The 21,428-nt window shown below is 53.8% G+C and overlaps 5 protein-coding genes across 5 annotated transcripts; 2 read left to right on the forward strand and 3 right to left on the reverse strand.

Annotated features, from left to right (window-relative positions):
- Positions 1 to 10: 10 nt before the first annotated feature.
- On the reverse strand, positions 11 to 7,018 carry BDZ83DRAFT_752721 (chromosome segregation ATPase; the record flags this gene model as incomplete). The annotated part of the gene is made up of 2 exons (XM_060514240.1): positions 11 to 6,812; positions 6,921 to 7,018. 2 exons carry the CDS (start codon positions 7,016 to 7,018, stop codon positions 11 to 13), a joined length of 6,900 nt encoding a protein of 2,299 aa, XP_060364393.1.
- A 6,876-nt stretch (positions 7,019 to 13,894) lies between these two features.
- Positions 13,895 to 15,621, forward strand: BDZ83DRAFT_356199 (chitin synthase export chaperone). Its single transcript, XM_060502552.1, has 5 exons — positions 13,895 to 14,063; positions 14,119 to 14,154; positions 14,245 to 14,426; positions 14,487 to 14,580; positions 14,641 to 15,621. Exons 1-5 carry the CDS (start codon positions 14,034 to 14,036, stop codon positions 15,184 to 15,186), a joined length of 888 nt encoding a protein of 295 aa, XP_060364394.1. The 5' UTR covers positions 13,895 to 14,033; the 3' UTR covers positions 15,187 to 15,621.
- A 1,032-nt stretch (positions 15,622 to 16,653) lies between these two features.
- BDZ83DRAFT_578852 (cytochrome b561) lies at positions 16,654 to 17,482 on the reverse strand (the record flags this gene model as incomplete). Its single annotated transcript, XM_060505173.1, has 2 exons — positions 16,654 to 17,258; positions 17,350 to 17,482. 2 exons carry the CDS (start codon positions 17,480 to 17,482, stop codon positions 16,654 to 16,656), a joined length of 738 nt encoding a protein of 245 aa, XP_060364395.1.
- A 1,055-nt stretch (positions 17,483 to 18,537) lies between these two features.
- BDZ83DRAFT_623353 (uncharacterized protein) lies at positions 18,538 to 18,946 on the reverse strand. The gene has a single exon (XM_060508376.1). It carries the CDS (start codon positions 18,905 to 18,907, stop codon positions 18,662 to 18,664), a length of 246 nt encoding a protein of 81 aa, XP_060364396.1. The 5' UTR covers positions 18,908 to 18,946; the 3' UTR covers positions 18,538 to 18,661.
- Positions 18,947 to 19,328: 382 nt separating this feature from the next.
- On the forward strand, positions 19,329 to 21,132 carry BDZ83DRAFT_623355 (allantoicase). Its single transcript, XM_060508377.1, has 2 exons — positions 19,329 to 19,881; positions 19,975 to 21,132. Exons 1-2 carry the CDS (start codon positions 19,788 to 19,790, stop codon positions 20,943 to 20,945), a joined length of 1,065 nt encoding a protein of 354 aa, XP_060364397.1. The 5' UTR covers positions 19,329 to 19,787; the 3' UTR covers positions 20,946 to 21,132.
- Positions 21,133 to 21,428: the final 296 nt, after the last annotated feature.

Consider the following 21,428-nt stretch of genomic DNA (forward strand, 5'->3'; position numbering starts at 1 on the left):
CTCTGTGTTCCTAGGCCGTGACCTCATTGTTCAGAGTTTCTTGACTCATGTCGGAGCCAAGGTCTGAACTGACATTGGAACTGACGTTTGAGCTCACGACACTCTCAGTCCAATCGCTCTGGAGGTCACTCTGCAAATCGCTGTGGTTGTCGTCGTAATAGTCCGAATAGTCGCCGTCGCCGGTGTAGTTGTCAGTACTCTCCGTCACGACAGTTGTACCGCGGCTACCACGGCTCACACGACTGCCATGGCTGCTACGACGCAATGTCTCGGTATCACTAGGATCATCGGCCCCAGCCGATTCTTCGTGCATGACAGGCGTGGGACTGGGCATGTTCTCCTCCTCCGTCTCCTTCAAAGACATGTTCTCCTTGTCAAGATCTCCGTAGCCCTTCGAGAAGCCCCCAGCCCAGCTAGACTTGCGATGACCACGGGCACCGGCAGTCCTGACGCTCTGGCTACGCTGGACTCCACCGGTCGGCACGTTGTTCGTGATCTGGCTCAGGGACAAGATACGGCGAGCAGTGCCCGCTTGCGACGGAGGCTTCAGGTTTCGTTTCGCGGAAAGGGCCAGGTTAACAGCAGGAGATGCAGGCTTCTCGGGGACTCCATTCTCCTGACCCGGTTTCTGGTCCCGGACACGCTTACGACTCATAGCGTCGCGCCCTTTGGTTGCCTTCGACATCAGGAGTACGCGGGAATGGTCCATAACGCCTTCCAGAATGCGGCGCTCCAGACCCTCGGCACGAGATTCCATGTCATGAAGCTCGTCCCGACGGATATGCAGTGCAGTCTCGAGAGACGAAACATCGCCCGTCAGCCTTGTCTTTTGCCGGATGAGACTTTCTTGCTCCGTCCGGAGTCCGAGAACAGAAGCCCTGAGTCTCTCTTCCTCTTGCTTCAGATCCAGCAGACTGGCCTCGATCTGCTCCCTGAGGGCAAGCTTGCGCTCAAGATCAATGGTCACTTCCTGGAGAATCTGCTCTCTGTCGTCTTCCTCCTCTTTGATCTTCTTGGTCTGACTTGCAAGGAAGAGGGAGATGTCTGTGGCCGTTTGGATTACTTGCTGATGGACCTTTTCAAGAGTGTCGAGCTGACCAAAGGCCTTCTCAGCAGCATGACTATGATCAACAAGCTCGTCCAGCTTGACGTGAACAGCGGCATCGTCGTACTTGTCGGTGGGGATCAATGCCTGTTGTTCGGCAAGCTTGTCCAGCTTGTCTTGCACGGCTGCGTCGTCGTATTTCTCGGTCGGAATCAGCAGCTGCTGTTCAGCCAGAACTCCGAGCTGTTCCCGAATTACTGTGTCATCGTACTTTTCGGTTGGGATCAACAGTTGCTGCTCGGCAAGCTTGTCCAGCTTCTCGTGCACTGGCGCATCATCGTACTTCTCCGTAGGGATCAACGACTGTCCACAGGCAAGCATGTCGAGCTTCTCCTGAACTGCCGCGTCGTCGTACTTCTCGGTCGGAAGCAGAGACTGGTACTCAGCGATCCTGTCCAGCTTTTCCTGGATCACTGCGTCGTCGTACTTCTCCGTTGGGATCAACAACTGCTGTTCAGAGAGCTTGTCAAGCTTCTCATGCACCGGCGCATCATCGTACTTCTCAACAGGCACCTGAGAGTGCTCTACAAGCATGTCGAGTTTCTCGTGAACGGGCGCGTCGTCATACTTCTCCACAGGTATCTGAGAGTGCTCCACGAGTTTGTCGAGTTTCTCATGGACCGGTGCGTCATCGTACTTCTCCGTCGGGATCAACAACTGCTGTTCAGAGAGCTTGTCAAGCTTTTCGTGAACACCTGCATCATCGTACTTCTCGACTGGTACTTGAGAGTGCTCTACAAGCTTGTCGAGCTTCTCATGAACGGGTGTATCGTCGTATTTCTCCGCTGGAGTGGAAACATGCTCTACAATCTTGTCAAGCTTCTCATGTACTGGCGCGTCGTCGTACTTCTCAGGAGGAACGGAAGCATGTTCGACGAGCTTGTCAAGCTTTTCATGAACACCTGCATCATCGTACTTCTCGACTGGAGCCTCGGAATGCTCGATCAACTTGGCAAGCTTCTCCAGAACCACAGTGTCGTCATATTTGTCGGGAATTGGTGGCAGAGCGAGCTCGACTGGCTTGGCATCCTCGATTGTCTTTTGAATATCATTCGTTGACGTCTTGGCGTAATCGTAATGTTGGCCAACGATAAGCAAGACATCTTTGATCGATTCCAAGATCTGAGGTTGGGATTCAACAAGCTGTCCCTGAATGATCTCGACGGCATCGACAGCTTGCTTCAAGTGGTCCCGAGTTTGCTGGTGATCGGCCTTCCCATCTGTGTGGTTCTCCTCAGACTTGGTCATGAGATCTTCAACTCTGGTGAAGACGGTCTTGGACGCTTCCTCCATCTTCTCCATCGAGTCGGTAACAGCAGCGCCAAGTGTGTCCACGAGAGACTTGAGCTCTTCAGCAACAGCCTTAGTACCCAAGACTGCCTCTTCGGTGCTGGCATCTCTTGCCTCTCCAGCCTTTGCGCGGTCGTCGAGGGCAACGTGGAACTCGTCGTACTTGGTCATCAACTCCGTGACCTTCTCCTCAATCTTGGCGCTCAAGGCATCAGTGGTCTGCTGGAACTTCTCGTCTGACTCCAACTTAGCACCGACTACGGCGGCCTTGGACTCCTCGAATTCTAGCTTCATCGTATCGGAGAGGTCCTTCAGATCTTGGTTCACAGAGGCGTTGTTTTCCACTGCTGTCGACACACCCTCGAGCAGTTTTGAGAGGCTCTCGACTCCAGTGGCACCCTCTTCGAGTTTGCCCTTAACCAAACCCTGGAACTCCTCGAGGAAGGTCTTGACTTCCGTGACGCGTTCGCCAACGCCGACGATCTCGGCTTGGCGCTCTTCGGTTCCCTTGTCGTGGGACTCGGTGAGGGCGTTAAGTCGTGTCTTAAGCTCTTCGAGTGGAGTCTTGAGCTCCTCGATGGGGGCCTTGAGCTCCTCGATGGGGGCCTTGAGCTCCTCGATGGGGGCCTTGAGCTCCGTCTTCAACTCGTCCAATGGAGCTTTGATGCCCTCCTGCAGTCCTTCCTTGAGTCCCTCTAGAACCACCAATGCCTCGAGGGGGCCTTTGAGCTCCTCCAAGGTCGTCTCTGTCTTTTTCAGGTCTTCCTTGGTGACGAGGGTCGCTATCTCCGTCTTCAGCAGTTGGTCAAATACGTCCTTGATATCGTGACATGCAGCTTCCACAGCCTCGACGTCAGTCTTGGTGACTCGCTCGGGATCTTCCAGTTGCTTGGCAGCGCTCTCTTTCATTTCTTCGAAGCCTGCAGCAACTTGCGTAACCAATGCTTCCACGGATGTCACGTCATCCTTCTTCGGGAGAGTGTCCAGCTGGGTAGTGATGAGATTGATGGCTTCTCTGGTTTCCAGTATGGTGTTTTCCAAGCTGTCCAGATGCTCCTTCCGCACGGCTTGCTCGTTGTCAATGAGATCGTCCAGTCGACCCTTAGTGTTACGAAGGATAGTTTCAATCGCTTGGACGTCCTCCTTTGTTGAAGCATCGGTGCTGACTGGGCTCTCCTTGGACTTGACCCACTCCTGGATGGGCAGAATCGCCTCCTCCAGACGGGTAATATCCTCCTTGGTGACTGAGCTCTGTGCATTGAGCAAGACTTCTTCAATCCGGGAAGTCTCGTCCTTTGAGACCGACTCTTGTACGAGTCGAAGCATGTCCTCGAGACGGAGCATGTCGTCCTTGGATGCAGATTCCTGGAGAGAACGAAGCATGTCCTCCATGCGAGTGAGATCGTCTTTGGCGACAGGATCGGCGTTCGCGGGTTCCATGGCCTCAATCTTGATCCGGAGCTGGGTGATGAGAACCTCGAGGTTTTTGATGTCATCCTGCTTGAGGGCATCAGCCGGGACCGGCACAACAGCGCCGTCATGCATTGTCGTCAATGCCTTGTCGTTCTGGCCTTGCAGTTCCCGAAGGCCATCGATTTCTGAGCGAACGTTGTCCAGCCCGGCTTTCAATGCGTCGAGGACCTCATCGTTGGCTGTGAGATCCGCTGGCCGGTTCGCGACCTTGTCGATACTGATGCGCAGATCGGCCAAGCCATCGTGAAGAGCGTCAAGAATGTCCGTGACGCCGGCAAATGGTCGGCGCAACTCGCCACGCACGCTATCGATTCCATCTCTCACGGCTTCGATGATCTCCTTCTGGTTGACTTGCGGAGTGACCGGCACCATGGAGGAGTTGACGGTGTCGCGTAGTGACTCCATGTGTGATTCGATTGTCGACCTGGAATCGCTCGACACGCGGTCGACCAGCATAGCCATCTCGTCTCTGAAGGTATCTAATGTGCCAAGAAGAGTCTGGGTGATTTCTTCCTGTCCGGCGGTGCTGCCACTGAGATGACTGACATACGCTTCCATGTCGGCACGAAGCTTCTCCAGACCATCCTTTGTAGCATCCAAAATCTGCTCCGTGTCACGTCCGTTGGCGGCGGCGTTCACTTTCGCATCCTCTGTCACCGCTCGGAACTCTCCGCGCATGTACTCAAGAATCTCTTGCAAACGAGTGACGACCTCCTCATTGTTGTTCTGGTGCGGTACGAGAGCTCCGGCGGTAGGGAGATCGTAACCGCTGAGGCCTTCCTTGACCGCATGAAGCATATCCTCTCGGGTGAGCTCCTGTGTGAAAGCCGAGGGGGCAACAGGAAATTCAAACTCCTCCAGGCATTCGCGAACGGCTTCCAGGATCTCGTCTCGTGAGAGGCTTGTTGGTGTCTCAACACGAGGTGGCGAGAAATGTTTGAGACCCTCGACAACTGCCTGGAACACTTCTTCTCGCGAAGCTCCTACGGGCTCCTGGTCCCTGTCGACGTAGTCCTGCAACCCCTCTTTGAGGTACTCGAGGATCTCTTCGCGTCCGAGGCCAGGATCCTGGTTCTCAACCTCGGGCTTGTAGTTTTCCCAGGCGTCCCTGACAGCCTCGATGACATCCTCCCGATTCAGATCAGGCTCTTTCTCCTGCGATGCTTGGGAGTCTCGGAGCGCTGCTCTCATGGCGTTATATATTTCTTGGTAGTCGATTGCTGGTGCTCTTGAGGCCACGGAGTTGGCGGACTGGCGTCGATGCTCACGAAGAAGCTCATCCATGTTCTCTCTCATCTGCTCGATCCCCTCGTGGACGATTTTCGAAACTTCATCATTATCTGTCAAGGGCTCCTCAGACTTTGGCTGTGCCTGAGCTTCGTCCAGTCTCCTTCCAATTTCCCGTCCCATACCCAGGACTTCGCCACGAAGCTCCCGGACGAGAGCCTTGACTTCTGCGGTGAGACCGCCCCCTTGTGCTACGCTGTCCTTGACGGTACGGATGATCTTGAGCACTTCGTCACTGACGATCTCAGAAGCATTGCCAGATGCTGCAGATCTTGAGGCGGGCTCATTATGCAAGGCCCTCTCTGATCGATGGGTCAGCTGACTTGCATATCCGGGGTCGTAATCAAAGTCCATGGTGCTGTTATCATCGTCAAACACAGCTGCACGAGGCATATTCCTGTTGCTCTCTCCATGACCACCGCCGCTTCGCGAGATCATGGCATCAGCTGGCTTTGTCTTGACGAGCTGGATCAGCTCCTCGACCTTGGAAGCGGGCGCCACTCCAGCAAGCTTCTCGGCAACGTCGGTCAGGCGAGCAAGAAGCAGGTCATGTCCCTCCTTCGTACCCATGTCTCTGATAATCTTGTCCAGGATCGCGATGGTAGTCGGAGAATCTGAGTTGGAGTTGGCGTTGGAGTTGCAGAGCGAGGGGGTGCTCAAAGCCTCTCGATCGATGGATGCCGCAAAGCTATTCGGTGATGGAATTCTAGGCAGAGAAAAGGGGCGTCCGGCTTTGCTTGGTGGAGGAGAGGTGTGGTGGGGCTTGGTATCGAGGAACAAGCTGTTGACGAAGGGGTCGCGAGAGCTCGGCCTGCTGCTTGCAGCAGCATCCTGGGCATTATTGATAAGTTCGCGCAAGCTCTTGCGGATATCCTCGTCCCGAGCTTTTGTCGCTTCCTTCAAACTTAGCAAGTCGGTGGCATTGTCACGACTTCTTCGGCTCAGCTGGGCCATGTCTTTCTGAAGGGCTGTCGCGATGCTAGTGAGGCTAAGAATCTGGCCCGACAGAGCTTCGACCTGTTGAGGAGCCTTGACGAGTGCAGTAGAGCCATTTGCGACATTCTCCTTATCCTGCTGACCTTGAAGCGGCATATTCTGTATGGCAAGCATGGTAGCAGATTGTGGAGGTGTGTTTTCGCCCAAGATGCTTTGCTGTTGTCTTTTCATTGTCGGACGCACCACTGGCGTCTGGCTTTGAACTGATGAAGGCGTAGTGGCCTCTCTCTCCGTCGATCTCAAATCTGCGAAGCTGTCTCTCCTGCTGTCGGCGAAACTGTCTCTTCTTGTGTCGGCGAAGCTGTCCCTTCTGTTGGCCGCCGGCGTGGAAGGACGTGTCCTCTCGGGGGACTTTGTCGGTGAAGGAGGATTGGACTGCTGGCCACTCTCCAAGAGTAGGCTGAGGTCTCTGACGTTTCCTGGTTGTAGGGACTGCATGCGTTTGTGGTGTGACCCTTTGATGAGAGAACGTTCGGGGGATGTTTCGGTGTTCCTTTTGGTCAAGGGTGCCGGAAGCATGGCGCTCTCGCGAGCTCTTTCGTTTAAAGCAGCGTGAGCCGACTGAATAGCAACGGAAGTTCCTTTCCTAGAGGTTGTAACTGGTGATTGCGGGTTCATGGGCAAGGGCGGTGGTGCCCTGTCGGGATCTGAGCTGTCCCACCTGGTCTTCATCAGTCTACGCCAGATAGCAGACATGGCAAGCGCATCATGAAGGTTGTGTATGGGGGATGGATGTCGGTGGAAGAAGTTTTGTGTTTTGGCGACTTACATTGGGACCAGAGCTCTGCCTTGATCAGAAGACATTGATTGTCTGTGTCTCAGAGGACGATCAGCGTCCCTGGAGGCTTCGCGCTCCACGGGCGCCATTGTTCTCGAACGGGCGACGAGGTGACTAGAATGTGATTGAGGTCGGGTGGGTGATGTTGGTGGTGAGGCTAAGAGGCCTTGGAATGCGGGCGCGAGGGAAAATGTAAGTCAATGCAATGCGACACAGTCCCTCAGGCAGTTTGGTGTTGATGATGGAAGATTCAGGTAGTGTTAGTCGTTGCTTGAGCGCCGCGCTGCACCAGGAAGAATGGCATAAAGCGGCAATTGCTAGGAGCAGATGTGAAGAAGCTCTGCAGGAAGCGATGATGGCGAATGCGCAAAGCAAAACCTAAGCAAAACGAGGCAATGTCAAGTCAGGTTCACCCGGGACTCTGTGATCCAAGGCAAATGCTCGAGTCGGTGACAGCGGTAATATGGGTGGGAGCAGTCTTAAGAGCCGGGTGGGGGGATTTCAATGTTTGTTACCCGGGGGAGTTGGTTGTGGATGGAGCCGGGGATGGGTGTGGATGTGACGACGACGACAACGAACAGGTGCGGTGAGATGTTGTTCGGGGCTGCTCACGTTGACGGGCCCCTGCCAATCGAGGTTGACGGCATTTATTTTGTTAGGCGTTGCGGAGCAACCACCCCCAACTAGCAGTGCCGTCTGCGCTGTAGCTCAATGTTTGGCTGCGTTGATCGGGCACCCACTCGCGGCTGCAACCAAGCGGGGGCCGCTAGCGAAGCGCCCGTACCCAACCTTCGTGCCATCCAATACCTATTCGCCAGGGGTGCTTTGGACGACACGGGAAGAAGGTGCGATAAGATAAGAGAAGAGAGGAAACTCGTCGTTTCCTCGCATCTTCACTCCCACTCTCTGTGCTTTCCAATGTGGCTCTATCGCTCTCTCTAGACTTATTCATATCAACTTACCTGCCATTTTGGTGCACCTGAGTTTTTGCAAGGGTTTCTCACAAGTATCGGTGATAAGAGCGTTTGTAAGGCACGCAGATTTGTTTGTCACTTGCATGGCCGGACTAGAGCTCTTAGACTATCAATCAATCTGGAAAAGAAATCTACCCTCTTTTCGTGGTCATGCTAAGGCACAATTGTACAGGCATCTACATATGATGCCCTGACTCCGCCAACATCATTCGATGGCTTCGGTTTCTGGTCAGCAACGCCGAGAATAAAGCAAACTCCTCTTCACATACCATCTTGATTCCATTGATACCGGTTTACAGCGTGACCGACATCAAAGCGTTGCTAGTGTTGGAATATAATGCTCCAAAACATCTACTAACTGAACCAGCGCGAATAACAGTCCTCAGCGAAAGTAGTCCCCGGCTTCATCGAGTCGAGGATGAGGGACCGGTGAAAAGACCTCATGCCCACCTCACCTCTGTCAAAGACAAAAGCTGAATCACTGTTGGTTCCTACATATCAAGTCTTACATGAGTGATCGCAACTATTGGGATCACAATCAAGCCCACTTACAAGAATCCCTACTTGGCAGACGCCGGACTATGCCATCCATTCCCTCTGCCACGTGAAAGCCAGAGATGCAGTCGCAGTAGCAGCTCGAGCGAGGAAGACCCCCAAAACCAGACCGGAAAGGTCAAGAGGCAACCCAGTCGTGATTGGCTGTAGACCTGCACTCATCTCCTTCCTTCCAAGATCTTCGTGAGCTCTAGACGGTAAGTAGTGCATATCTACATCAGAACCACAACTGCACATGGCATCTCGCGTAAATGGGCAGGAAAGTAGGCAATGATCGACACGAGGGGTCCGGCAACTCTAATTCTTTGCTCGTCATCACACTGGCGGGGCGGAACGTATACTGCGAGAGCTGCGCCATGATTATCCGTACCGAGAGAAGACATGTAGAATTGAGTATAGGGTATGTCGTTCGTTGCTGGCAGGGTTTACATTTCATACAAGTGGCCGCACATCAAAGTGGCGATTTTGAGCTATTACACGCGTACAAGCCGTGGTGCCATGACCCGGCTGCCTGGTCTGCAGCCCTCACGTCGCAAAGATATCTGGCCGGGCCTGTACGGAGTGGACGCGGGTTGTGTGGTCGTCCGTCGTTGGATGCCACCGATGCATGCATACTGCCAGATGCACTGCCACACCCATAAATCACCTGAAAAGAGAGTGGCGCAAAGTGCCACGGCTGCGTACTGGATGCCCGAGGGAGCGTGGGAGGGTCGCAATCGACTGAGTTTTGCCAGGTTCTAGAACGACTCCTTCAGCACGGCCGGGATGTTCAGACGTAGATCCTTCAGTTCCGCAACCGCAATGATGAGAAACAAGACGGGCGAAGCTGATCCAACCTTGCCAACCTTTCCACTGTTTGATTAATGAGGTACGGAGTACTGTGGTACGGATACTCAGAAGACATCTATGCACTTTTGGGAAGGGGGCGGTGTGCTATGCTCCGTATCCGAACAAACTTCACGTTGCTCCATTCATTGGTAGGGAGACCCTCGCTCTTGAGAGGCGGAAGCCCAAAGAGTATGGGACCCCGATGGGCATTTCGCTCCAGTCAATGACCATCCAGTCCAGCCCTTTATGCCCCCGACCGCCTTGGATCAATGCGGCCATCCCAACCAGCAATTCGGACAGATTTTTCCACCCACAAGAACTTACAACCGGAGGAACGGATGCTGAGCTGGTCAAAGATGGCTTGCTCGGTGGCGAAGAATAGATAGCCAAAACCAAGGTCTGTATGATTTGACAGATGGCAGCTGTGGGGAGAATTTGCGGTGAACTGACGAGAGAAAGCGCTCGTGGCGCTGTACGGAGTACTGTGTTGGTTGTTGTCGAGACTACGGGGGAACCCCTGTTCCGGCCTGTTGCCAGCCGAAAACTCGATCTGAGGCTAAGCCATCATGGGCCGTATTCAGGTGGGAGCATCCGTACCGACAGACTGATAGGCGGTAGACAGGTAGGTAAGACACGTCGATCAGCGGTATCTGGTTTCTAGCATACGTCCAAATGTGAGGTGGCTATCTGCAGGCCTTGCGATAGCTCGAAATTGAGCAGATGAAAACCAGAAAGAAAAGCCTGACCGAGAAGTGCAAACTTGGGAGGCTGGGAGCCACCCAAGGTGGAGGCTAGCGGCCTTCCTTTCCCGGCTTGATTCCGTTCGAGCCGGCCGCGGTGTGTGCGGGTGGGCTACTTCCCCGGCAAGATGTGCGGGGACGTCTAGTACGGATACCGAAGAGTCGACGACCGGTACAAGTTGTCTTTCGCCCTTGTTCTTCTTGGAATTGGGGTTGAGCTGACAAGGCCTAAGAAGGGTTCGCGACGCTGGTTCAGACTCCCTGCAGTCGCAGAGGCCCTATCATTGCTCAAGCGTCCAACAGCAACGGTCCAAGATGCTTCTCAATGGGCAGCAGCCGTTGGCTAATAGACGTTGAAGGCGTGCGGCAGTGTCCAGACACGTGTGGAGGCTAAGTACCTGAGGTACCTCATGTTTTGGATCGGGTTGGCAACGGGTGGCCGGATGGCAGCGTTTGCGAGACGGCAGTTGTCACTGAAGGCCATAGAGCCAGACGTTTGCATGACTTTTTCCCAGAACCGGCGATCGAGTTTCATCTGCTGTAAAGATTTCCCCCTGCCTCAGCCTCTTCGTGCGAATCCTCTGATGCAATATGGAAGATTTGGATCGGGCCGGGAACAAGCGAAATTGGAGCCACACGTAGTGTTGTCGGGGTGGACAGAGCAGCTCGGTACGTCGAGCTTGATATTTGCGTGCGGTGGTGCGGATACCTAGGTTGCAGAGACATATTGGCGATGACTGTGGCCATTGATGAGTATCCGTAGACCATGTGTAACTATGTGGTTCTGAGTCTGTGCTAGGGTGGACGCGGGTCTCGTAGGCATTGAGTGAGTGGTGGCGCATCGTGATTGATGAGACGGCGTACGATAAACGATGCGCTTGTTGTGGACTGATGCACGGTGTCTCTAGGTGGGTACTTTGCACCTTGCGATGCCCTGCGATGCCCTGCGATGGCCTCCAGGTTGGCGTCGATTTCGCAAAGGAATGTAGAGCACAGGCTTCAGAGTGCCTCATGCGTGGAACAGACGTTAATTCCAGCGTCAACCGTGTCTATTCGATCATGCTCTCCACACCTCTCTCGACTCCTCGAGTCCTCGAGTGCCTCTGGTAAGGTACCTACTCGGTTTGGTAATCCAGGCTAGGCGCTGGCTTCTGGCGGGAGCATATTAGAATGTCTCGGCCGATGAGGTATGGTGCAATACCTTATCATTGGAGTGCGGTCGATTCTTGCTGTGCGTTTGTAGATGCGAAATAGAGCACGTGTTCGGCGAGGAGTAGTCAAGGTAGGTATACTAGAAGGAAGAAGCAGAGATGATCAGAACCAACGCCGTGACGCTTCAATGATGCTGGATCTTGAGTGGAGCGCAGGGAGTAGGGAGTAGGGATTCAAGGTGAAGAGCCAGGCGAGTGACGATCACGGAGTTCGCGACGGTCGTGAATGGTGGAGCACAGGTATGGCGAGGGAGTGGGCCATAGCCGAGGGAGGCATTGCATGAAAGTTTGGATATGGGTACGGAGTAAAGAATCTGTGAAAGCCAGCCGCGGAGGGTGAAAACGAAGGATACGTGGCGGCGAGAGTTGAAAGGGAGGTGTGAGGTTGCAGAGGGCGGCTTCCCAGCTCATCGTGCATAAAAGCCGCCAATTTGCCGACTTTATTACCAAGGCAGCGCAAGAGTCCAAGACCCAGCCAGCTCGTTCCACTTGGTTTGGGCTACCTCTACTACGTATCTACCTTACCTAGGTACTACGAATCGGTACGTATTCGAAGAGGTAGGCACTCGGTGATTCGGCCCCGAGATGTCGCAACGTACGATTCCGCTTGCTTTTGTCTGGTCCTGTTCAGCCGTGTCTCCCTTCTCCGCCTTCTTCTCCCACAGCGTTGGATGGACGCTTCTTGGTGAGTGCCTACGCATTATGTTCTGCTTGCACCAGCACTGGCATCTAACCGAAACAGGCCAGGCGCAAAAGAATGACAACTTTGAGTGTAATCTACGGGTGCCACACTAATACTACTAAGGGCCGTCCGGGAGCTCGCGAGGTCGTGGTGGTTGCCAAATCTCATGTGCGACATCAGACGAGCTGGAGCATCCTCTCCATGACTTTGCAAATGGAAACCCGCCCTGTTCGCGCCTGGCTTTGACACATGTGCTCACGAATGCTTGTCGCGAATTCATCTGCCCAGGGCTGCCTCATTCCCTTCCTTGTCTTAACTCTTACACAGTAAGTACCATAGGTGAGTAAAGGTGTACAGATGCGGCAAGAGGCCGGTGAACAAGAAGAGCATTGGCTGCGCGACCGTGATACAGAGAGAAATCGCAATCAAAAAAGAGGTAGAGCAGGGAGGGAGCACACCGGACTGGGGGTCGCCAAATTACACTTCCAAGGACCCGCCAGTTGTTGGCGAGCTGCCTGGAAATCTTTCGTCCCAAGTGGCCGCATCGTCCAATCATGGCGCGTGCAGCTACACCTCGGAAGCGCCAGATGGTTTAGCGTCACCGGCCAAGGGGGTGGGGAGGTGCACTGTAATTCATCGCAGCAAACCTGGAAAATCAAACCTGCCTCTTCCTAGTGTACGAAATACCTACGTCGATTCTCTTGACGCTCGAGGTTCCGTGTGCCTCAAACCCTCTCCATTCCAGGTGGGCCAGTGGCTCAGTTTTCTTTGATGCGCCCAGCCCTGTCGCTTCAAGTTCAGGTGCTCAGTACGGACATGGAAACCTACCCTACCTGTATATCCGTAAACCCATCCCATCCCATCAGGTTGCCGTCAGTCACGGAAGGTGACACGGAAGCAATGGAAAGTGCTTGTTTGCTTCACATAGAGTGAGATGAGAGCAAGAGAAGGGAAGAGGAAGGAAACGCTCGAGAGCCTCTTCCCCCCCCAAACTAATTCACCTAATATAGCTGGTCTCCAAGCGTCCAAGGCGATGGACGGCACCAGGAACTTGGAAGCAATCCCAGAATACGGATACTTGAGAGATACTTCCTCAAGGTACCTTGCCTCAGCCCGGTGCCTCGCTAAGGTGAGAGGCTGGCTATCTCTCCCACCTCAGGCATGAATCTCCAGGTACCGGCCTGTACCTTGTTCCTGCCTTAGCACCCCTCCTCCCTGCTTTCCTGCCAGCCTGCCAAGGTACCACCTCCACTACTTTTGTACCCGAGCAGTTGTCAGTCCTCTCCCCTAGTCCCCCTCGTCAATCACCCTTCGGCGCTATTACTCGAAGGGCACCGCACGAAACCTCTCTAGGACTAAACGCCTCCACTCCTTACTCACTTGGCTTATATTGTCCCACCGCCCTCTGCGCGCCGCCTCCCGACATCCCTCACGCCTTTCCCGTCACTTTGCGCCTGCGAAACCACCTGCACCCCCAGCTGCAACCTGCCTGCATCTGCTGCCCGTCGTCTTCCTCGCTGCCATCCTACCTTACCTTGAGGCTTGCCCGAAATTTCGATCCCAATTCAATTTCCTCATCGCATCACCCAACGACCACTGCGTATTCTTGTCGACTGGCAGTATTGAGGGACCGACAATCCGCGGCGAAAGTAGAAATCGAGAGGGAACAAACAGCTAGCTGTCAAACAGACGACCAACCGCTACCTCGAAATCAGCCGAGAAGAAAGTCGCATCGCGTCGACGGGGAAGGATCGCAATACGAGGCTGCGAAACAGGACCCGCTTGCTCAACCAGCCACCCGACAACATATTCCTCATCCTCGCCAACTTTTGTGAACAACCATCAACCTCAATCAACTCTAAGAACGAGAGGAGCAAATCGGACTTGTAGCTACCTGCCAACCGTTACCGTTTTGCCGCCTCGCCGTTCTATGTACACCTCAACAACGCGACTCTAATACTAGTTACGCCGTTCGAATCCACTCGTCCTCGAGACACCAAAGCCTTTGTTCTTGCCGCCTGCAAAAGCACTTGAGTTTGGGAACACTTGACGTTCAAAGAAAGGGACCACCCATTGGCACGTAGCCGTTAGTCTCGCCGCAAACGTCAGCCACAATGGGTTCAACACAGTTTGGCAACTTTTTTGTAAGTTGTGCCCACCATTTTGACGCATACCGCGTGATGCTAACCATGTCCACAGAACTTCTGTCGAGACTCAACACTACCCATCTGTAATGTATGTTGAATTCTTGATCGACATCTCGCTATATGCATCTGGCGAGCTTTCGCGGGCTTCGGTAACCTAAACTAACCGGTTCTTCCTCAGGTGCTATCCGACAGCCATAGTCAATCCGGCCCATGGGACCAATGCGTGTTAAAGGGTATCTCCCTCAGCGGAGGCCGCAAGTTGGGAAATCTCGGCTCAATTCTCATTGCCGCCCTTGCCATCGTCGTGACACTTTTTCTATTGCTGCGGTCTGAGCGCAAGAAGGCTGCAGTTGGTCGGAGGTAAGCCCGTGACATCGCTCAAGCATTACGCTCGACCAGCAAGCTAACCTTGACGCACAGAGAAATGCAACTGTTCCTCATCAGCTTCATCATCATTGAAATATGCGAGATCTTTACCGTAGGAGACTTTCCATTGGCGGAAAACGTTCGAATTGTTAGTTTCCCCAGTTGATGCTACAGCTTTTTGGGTGCGATTATCCTGACTGGCATATAGGCTTTCACCGGAATCCATCTTGGTATGATTATTGCATCTACCTGGATCCTAATGCTTAATGCGGTCGTTGGCTATCAAATCGTCGACGATGGAACGCCCATGTCCATGGGACTGATCATTGCCTCCGCCACCATCCTCTTGGGCGGTACACTCTACATCACGCTCGACACCGGCTTCAAGTGGACGGGTTACTGGAACTCTTCGTACGACGCGCCAAACCGCCACATTCCTCTCTACGTCTTGTACCAGCTTGCGCCGCTCATTTTCCTCGTCGCATTTTTCGTTCTCGAAGCTATCCTCGTCGTTCGGGTTTTGGGCGAGATGCGGCCCATGATCTACTTGACGACAGCCTTGCTACTTTTTGCCATTGGTCAGATCTTCAACTACGTCGTGAGCTCTCACATCTGCAATGGCACAAATGGCGCGATTGACGGCGCGCTATTCGAGACTTTGTTCACCCTGCTTGCTGTCGTGGCAGTCTGGGTGTTCTGGTCTAGCATCACCGAGGATGACTGGCCCATGCCTGTTGGAAACACCTTCCCCTAGAAAAGAGGCCACTCTGCCAAAGGGGAAAACGATATGATGAGACCGTACGCAAACAACTTGTCGAGCACTTGGACAACGAAGTCTGCGCGGCAGTGTGGCTGCTGCTTACTTACGAGGCAGTGATGGGCAGGTAGCATGTCTGGGGTCATCAGTCATGCCGTGGCAACGAGTCCGCTTAATCTCGACGGCGCACCGTACCAAGGGGCATACTTGGCTGTGTCTTTCCGTTGTGATGATACGGTCGCCAGCCGCCTCTCACTAGGCCATACGGCGACGAACCGATGACGATTCGAGAAGTTGAGCTAAGTGGCATGGAGCCCACGAAGACGCACAATATGGCCGCGCCCGTAATTGGATCCGGAGACAACCATGTCTGCTCTGGATATTTTCTTTACACTCTTTAGCACCGGCCGACCCTAATGGTCGAACGACGTGCACGAATCTTGAATACCGAGGGCATGCGATAAGACACGCATGCTGAACATTTCATAATTTCAATCTCACCAGATCCCGAAAGATTTGGAATGGTAATGGGACGAAATGCTGCGTCAGCAGTATGAAGCAGCCGAGAAGGAGAGGGGAGGTGTCTTTAGGGCATGTTTATGACATTTGGAAGAGGATTTTATGTTTGAAAAGCGCAGATGCATGAGACGATGAATGGACGCGCGAGACGTCTCGTCTTGTTTGTACAGCGTGCTGATTTTGATATTCTACGTATTGGCGGACAGTATACCCCAGAGGAGCGACTAATGTATATGAAGGTCGAATGATGGAATTGACAGATGAATGGTTTACTTGAACATTTTCGTCTGAACGATCGTATATATTGTATAATTGCTAAGCGTGCCGCATGCCTACGACGTAAACCTAATGTCAGTAACAACCATCCTCAATGTTCAAAACCACTATGATGTCTGCATAGCCAGTCGGTCCCGCAAGTCGATCATTCAGTTGGGCATGCGTCAACCAACCTTCAGCTCCTTGCTCCTCAACGGGCCAAATAAATGTAAAGCCTCTCAGGTCCTTCCGTAATGCAGGTGGCCAACTTGGCTTTCTGATCAAGCAGACAAACACGACCTCGACAGGTAAGGGATACTCTCACATGGCGTCTAGACGTGCAACGTCGAATAGACGAAGGTTATGTAAAGAATCAAATAATCACTACGCAACTTACAAACGCTACGAGATAGTCCCACAAATTGGTAACGACGCCTGACAGCGACAGCCCCATGCGGCCTGATCCCATCATGTGAATTCTCAAGAAACCGCACCCACGAGACAAACGCTTATGCGACCTTGACTTGAACTAAATTGCAAACCCTTCCTTTCCCTTCTGTTTGGCCGTTTCAGTATCCCTTTTCTTCCCTCTTCAGTCGTCGGTCAAGATATATGGATCTAGGTCGAAGTGACTTGCGAAGACCGGCATTCATATTGAGCTGGTACCAATGAAGCTATTTCCCGCCAGATCTAGGACGAAAAGCCAAGCTTCTGCTTTTGCACGCGCGGGATGATACCCACGAGAATCAAGAGAGACGTGACGACAACAGCCCAGAGCTTCAGTTTCAATACATTATAGTTGAAACCGGTGTCAATGGCTGTCGCAGCCGTCACGAGCAGAAGCACAAGAACGACGTAGCCGCTCCAGCGGTGGTACTTCCAGATGGACTTGGCGGTATCCTCGCCTCCGTACAATTTCGGGGTAGCCCACATTGTGAAGCCGACGATGTACTGCAGCAAGAGGATGATGGAGACGGTGACACCGAGGTAGCCGTGGACGGAGTGGAAGTGGGAGTCTGGGCCCTGCAGATACTTGTTGTACTCGATGATACCGACGCCGGCGACGAGGAAGAGGAAAGCGAGCAGGTTGAGGCCGGCGTGGACGCGTTGGCCGACGCGCTTCTGCTCGGGAGTGTGCGTCGGCTGCAGCGAGAGGATCGACTGGGTGAGGGTGAAGATGGCGAGGCTCTGCGCGAGCGGGTGGCCGGAAAAGAGGATTACGTCCTTGGTCAGCACAGCGGCCCAGATCATGGCAACGAAGATGACGGCGCCAAATTGGGCGATGATGCCGGTACCTGTGAGGGTTTACAAATCAGCGACCCGCCCAAGGACGCAAAGGGAGACGGAGTGTGGCTGAGGGGTGAGGGGAGAGAGAGAGCATCATACCGATAATGAGGTTCCTGGCGATGAATTCGTCTGGTTCTTGCTGGGCGTCGCCGGGTCGACCGAGGAGAGGCTCGAACTCGTTATCGCCATCGCCCCGTGGGGGTGATTCTGGAAGCCCTGTGGCGGAAGACATGGTTGTTGGTGTGGTTGTCGTTGTCGTTGTCGTTGAGAATTGAAAAAAGGGCCTCGGGAAACGGGTCTCGGGGAATGCGTTGTATCTCTAGGAACGAGGGCGCAAAGTTACGACAGATCTACTCTCGATCCTTGCGACAGGAACAGCAATTGTTGCAAGTACTCGGAGTCAGTCAGGATGAAGCGATCAAGTTGGGACATGCACACAGGGCGGTGTTGAAGTATGTTCTCAACACCGTGGAGACTGAGGGCCGGGCTTGGAAGGAGGAAGAGGAAGATGAGGGAAGGAACGGCATTTTGGCGGTCGGAGAAGGTACAGAGAAGTCGTCGATGGCGGCATCGATGACGGCGAGGTTGTCTCGAGCTGCGACCTATCGGAGGCCGTGTATTTCGGATTGAGCAGTGGTTGCAGGGGGTGATTGCAGGGAACGGTGCGCTAAACGTTGCAGGTGGGGTAAGGTCGGTAACCTGCCGCTACCGGTCCGTTGCTGTAGAATTTGGCGTTAGGATACGTCCCGTGCTGGTACAAGCACCAGAAGCACACCTAAACCAGGCAACCGCTACCATCGATCTCACCCACCATCCCGCACGGAGATGGCCACCTCATTCCGCGCGCCAGACGCTAAGGACGGTTGCTCTCAAGCTTTCCCCCAGCATGGACCGGCTCGCATTGTTGTTGCTATTTAGTCGTCTATGCATTCGTCTGCATGTGTGGAGGTTCGGCTTCTGTCTGGGTGATGACTGTTGCCCCCGTGGACACATAGAAGACCACAACGCCGTTTCAGCGATCTCGAGGCGAAGACGAGGAAGAAAGGGTCAAACCCACTCTCCCCGGGTCAGGTAGGTTGAACGGTCTCCCATCTGCCAATGACGAGAGTGATGAGGATGATATGGATGCGAGGTGTGCTCGGAAATTGGAGCTCGCGCCGAAAATCGCTGCTTTGTCTAGGCCCCATTACGGTAGGCAACCTGGAACCGCAGGTAGTGTGCGTGTCATCTATCCCACGAAAGGTGTGGAAGGCAGTGTTGGTGTCAGTGATGACCCCTCAAGCGACCTCTTTTACCAGCTACATATTCACGACAGCAGTTGCCCTTACTTGGGAGTCTAAGGCTCGTTGCTTCCCACGTGATGGACCGAGGGGTGCTTTTACTCTCCGTCGCTTCTCTTTCTCGATTGTTCCTAGCCGCAGTATGCGACACACCTTTCCCTTCGAGCAACAGCATCTTCCCATGATGGATGACCCTGCCGACCGTGATGATGATTGTCGGAGAGTTCAATGCCATATCTTATCAGATCGTTAGAGTGATGGGGTGATCGATGTTTGAAGTGCTGTAGGCCTTCACGTTGCAGGCTGCCACTGATGTACATATACATGTACGTATACACACCAGTATAAAGTAAAGAAGGAAGCAGAGAGAAAGTCATGAAGACATAAGAAGAGGAAGGGAGACATGATCTCACGTGCATATGGTTCAACATACAGACTGTCAGTGGTAGAGTATATACTTACCTACGGAAATAAACATCGGAGAGTCTTCCGGATGGCATCATCTCTGAGCCTCCCGTCCGGCCTTGGCTTGCGTATCGGCTTCCACCGCGTACCTCATCGTCCCCAATTTCTCGGCACCAGTTCTACCAGGAGCCTCCCGTCCCGCCCCGCCGACCGAATAGCGGGGTTCGCACCGTCACACTGGACTCACGGGGGCTCAGTGCCACCCCAACTGGGCCGATGGGATTGCGGGGAAAAACGCAGCAAACCTGTGTCACTTTGTCACTGTGAACGGGAAAAGTCGCAGATTGGTCCGCCGTCTAGCTGTTAGCCCAAGGCACGTTAATTACCTGATTCAATCGAATCATTACGCCTTTTTTTTTGCTTATCGCGCCCCGCGCCGTGACTGCCCGCTGGCCGCCGGCCGCCATCAACCCCTCCAAACCCCTCCAATGCCGCCGTCAGCTGTGGCCGCCCGACCTCGGAACTGGCCGCTCGGCGTAGATTCCACGTCCAGTCGGGTGCTTGAAGAACAATGGGAGAAGGGGGCGGGCGAGGCGCCGAACGGCCAAAGCCCATGACTCTTGCGCGAGGCTTTTACTTCTCCTCATCCGACAAATATTCACTTTTCACTTTCACTTCCATCTCTCATCCTCTTCGACTCCCTCAGTCTACACATCACAAACTACAAGTCGGGATACCATCCATCTAGATATCCTTACAAGCCTCACGTCTTGGTGAAACCCGAACCCCGCGCCCAACGTACCTGTCTGCCCCTCTTCAATTCTCTCGATACCACACATTTCGACCTTCATCATGGCCAGCGAACAAGAATACACCCTCGAGCAGGTCAAGGCTTCCAGGGTCGCCTCAGATGACATTGACACAACATTTCGCTCAAGCAGCATTGGTAAGTAATGAGTGAAACGCCTCATCGCCAACCCCACCACGTACACAACAACCATGTCATGACAAAAAAACAAACACTGATCCTCCCTAACAGACTTGATCTCTGCTGCTCTGGGTGGAAAGATCCTCGCTTTCTCAGATGAATGGTTCGCCGAGGCCACCAACTTGTTGACGCCAACCGCGCCCATCAGGCAACCGGGAAAGATGGTCTACACCGGCGCCTGGTACGACGGCTGGGAGACCAGGCGTCACAACACGGAGCCCTTTGACTGGGTCATTGTCCGTCTTGGTGTTGCGTCCGGCACTGTCGAGGGTGTCGAGGTCGACACCGCCTTCTTCTCTGGCAATCACGCCCCCTCAATCTCGGTCGAGGGCTGCTTCAACCTCAACGACGACGAGGTCGTCTCATGGAAGGGCGGTAGGGGCCAGTGGGAGACGATCCTCGGCAACGAGGAATGCGGCCCGTCGCAGCGCTTCGGATGGAAGCTGGCCGAACCCAAGCAGAAGCAGTACACTCACGTGCGTCTGAACATGTACCCAGACGGTGGTATTGCCAGATTCCGTCTCTTTGGCCACGCTGTGCCCGTCTTCCCCGACGACAAGGAGGCCATCTTCGACCTGGCTGCCGCCCAGAACGGCGGCGTCGCCATCTCCTGCAGCGACCAGCACTTTGGCACCAAGGACAACCTCCTGCTGCCTGGCCGCGGCAAGGACATGGGAGATGGATGGGAGACGGCCCGATCGCGTAGCAAGGGCCACGTCGACTGGACCATCATCCGTCTCGGCGCTCCCGGTTACGTGCAGAACGTCGTTGTTGACACGGCGCACTTCCGCGGCAACTTCCCGCAAAAGTCAAAGATTGATGCCATCTCGTGGACCGAGAGTGGCGAGCCAGGCGCGGACGCCGCCGGCTGGACGGAGATTGTGGCGCCTAGCAAGTGCGGACCGGATGCGGAGCACGACTTCCCCAGCGCCGTCAAGGACAAGGCATTCACACACGTCAAGATCACCATTATTCCGGACGGCGGAGTGAAGAGACTGCGCGTCTTTGGCAAGAGAGCATAGGCATTGCGTTGTGAGGACAGGAGCTAGCTATGTATTCTGTGTTTGAGTCCTATGAACAGGTTTTGCAAGCATAGAAGCATAGGCCGCGAAGGAGTAAAAGGTCAAAAAATATATATTAAAAGAATAACCAAGACGAGGATAGAGAAACAAATCTCCAAAAAAAAAACAAAAAAAAAAAAAAAAGAAATAAGCGAATAAGGGGTAAACTTCATGCCAGGACCTACCTCGCTCCCTTGTGTCTGTGTGAGTGTGCATGCAACCGGTCTTTGAGTGGTTTGGCCGTGCTGGCTGATCATGAGGGGCATTGGCCAGAAGAGAGATGAAGGGGTAAGCCTAACCGCAGTTCTGCTATTCTTGGGTATGTATAGCGCAACGGAGGCTTGAATATGAGTACATTATATAGAAGACCAGCGGCAGGCCTATTATACACCTCACATAACACCTCACATAATGGTGCCGAGGAGGGGTTCTCAACTTGACAGG

This window comes from Colletotrichum acutatum, assembly GCF_030867785.1.
Source record: "Colletotrichum acutatum strain CBS 112980 chromosome Unknown BDZ83scaffold_53, whole genome shotgun sequence".
Lineage (NCBI taxonomy): Eukaryota > Fungi > Ascomycota > Sordariomycetes > Glomerellales > Glomerellaceae > Colletotrichum > Colletotrichum acutatum.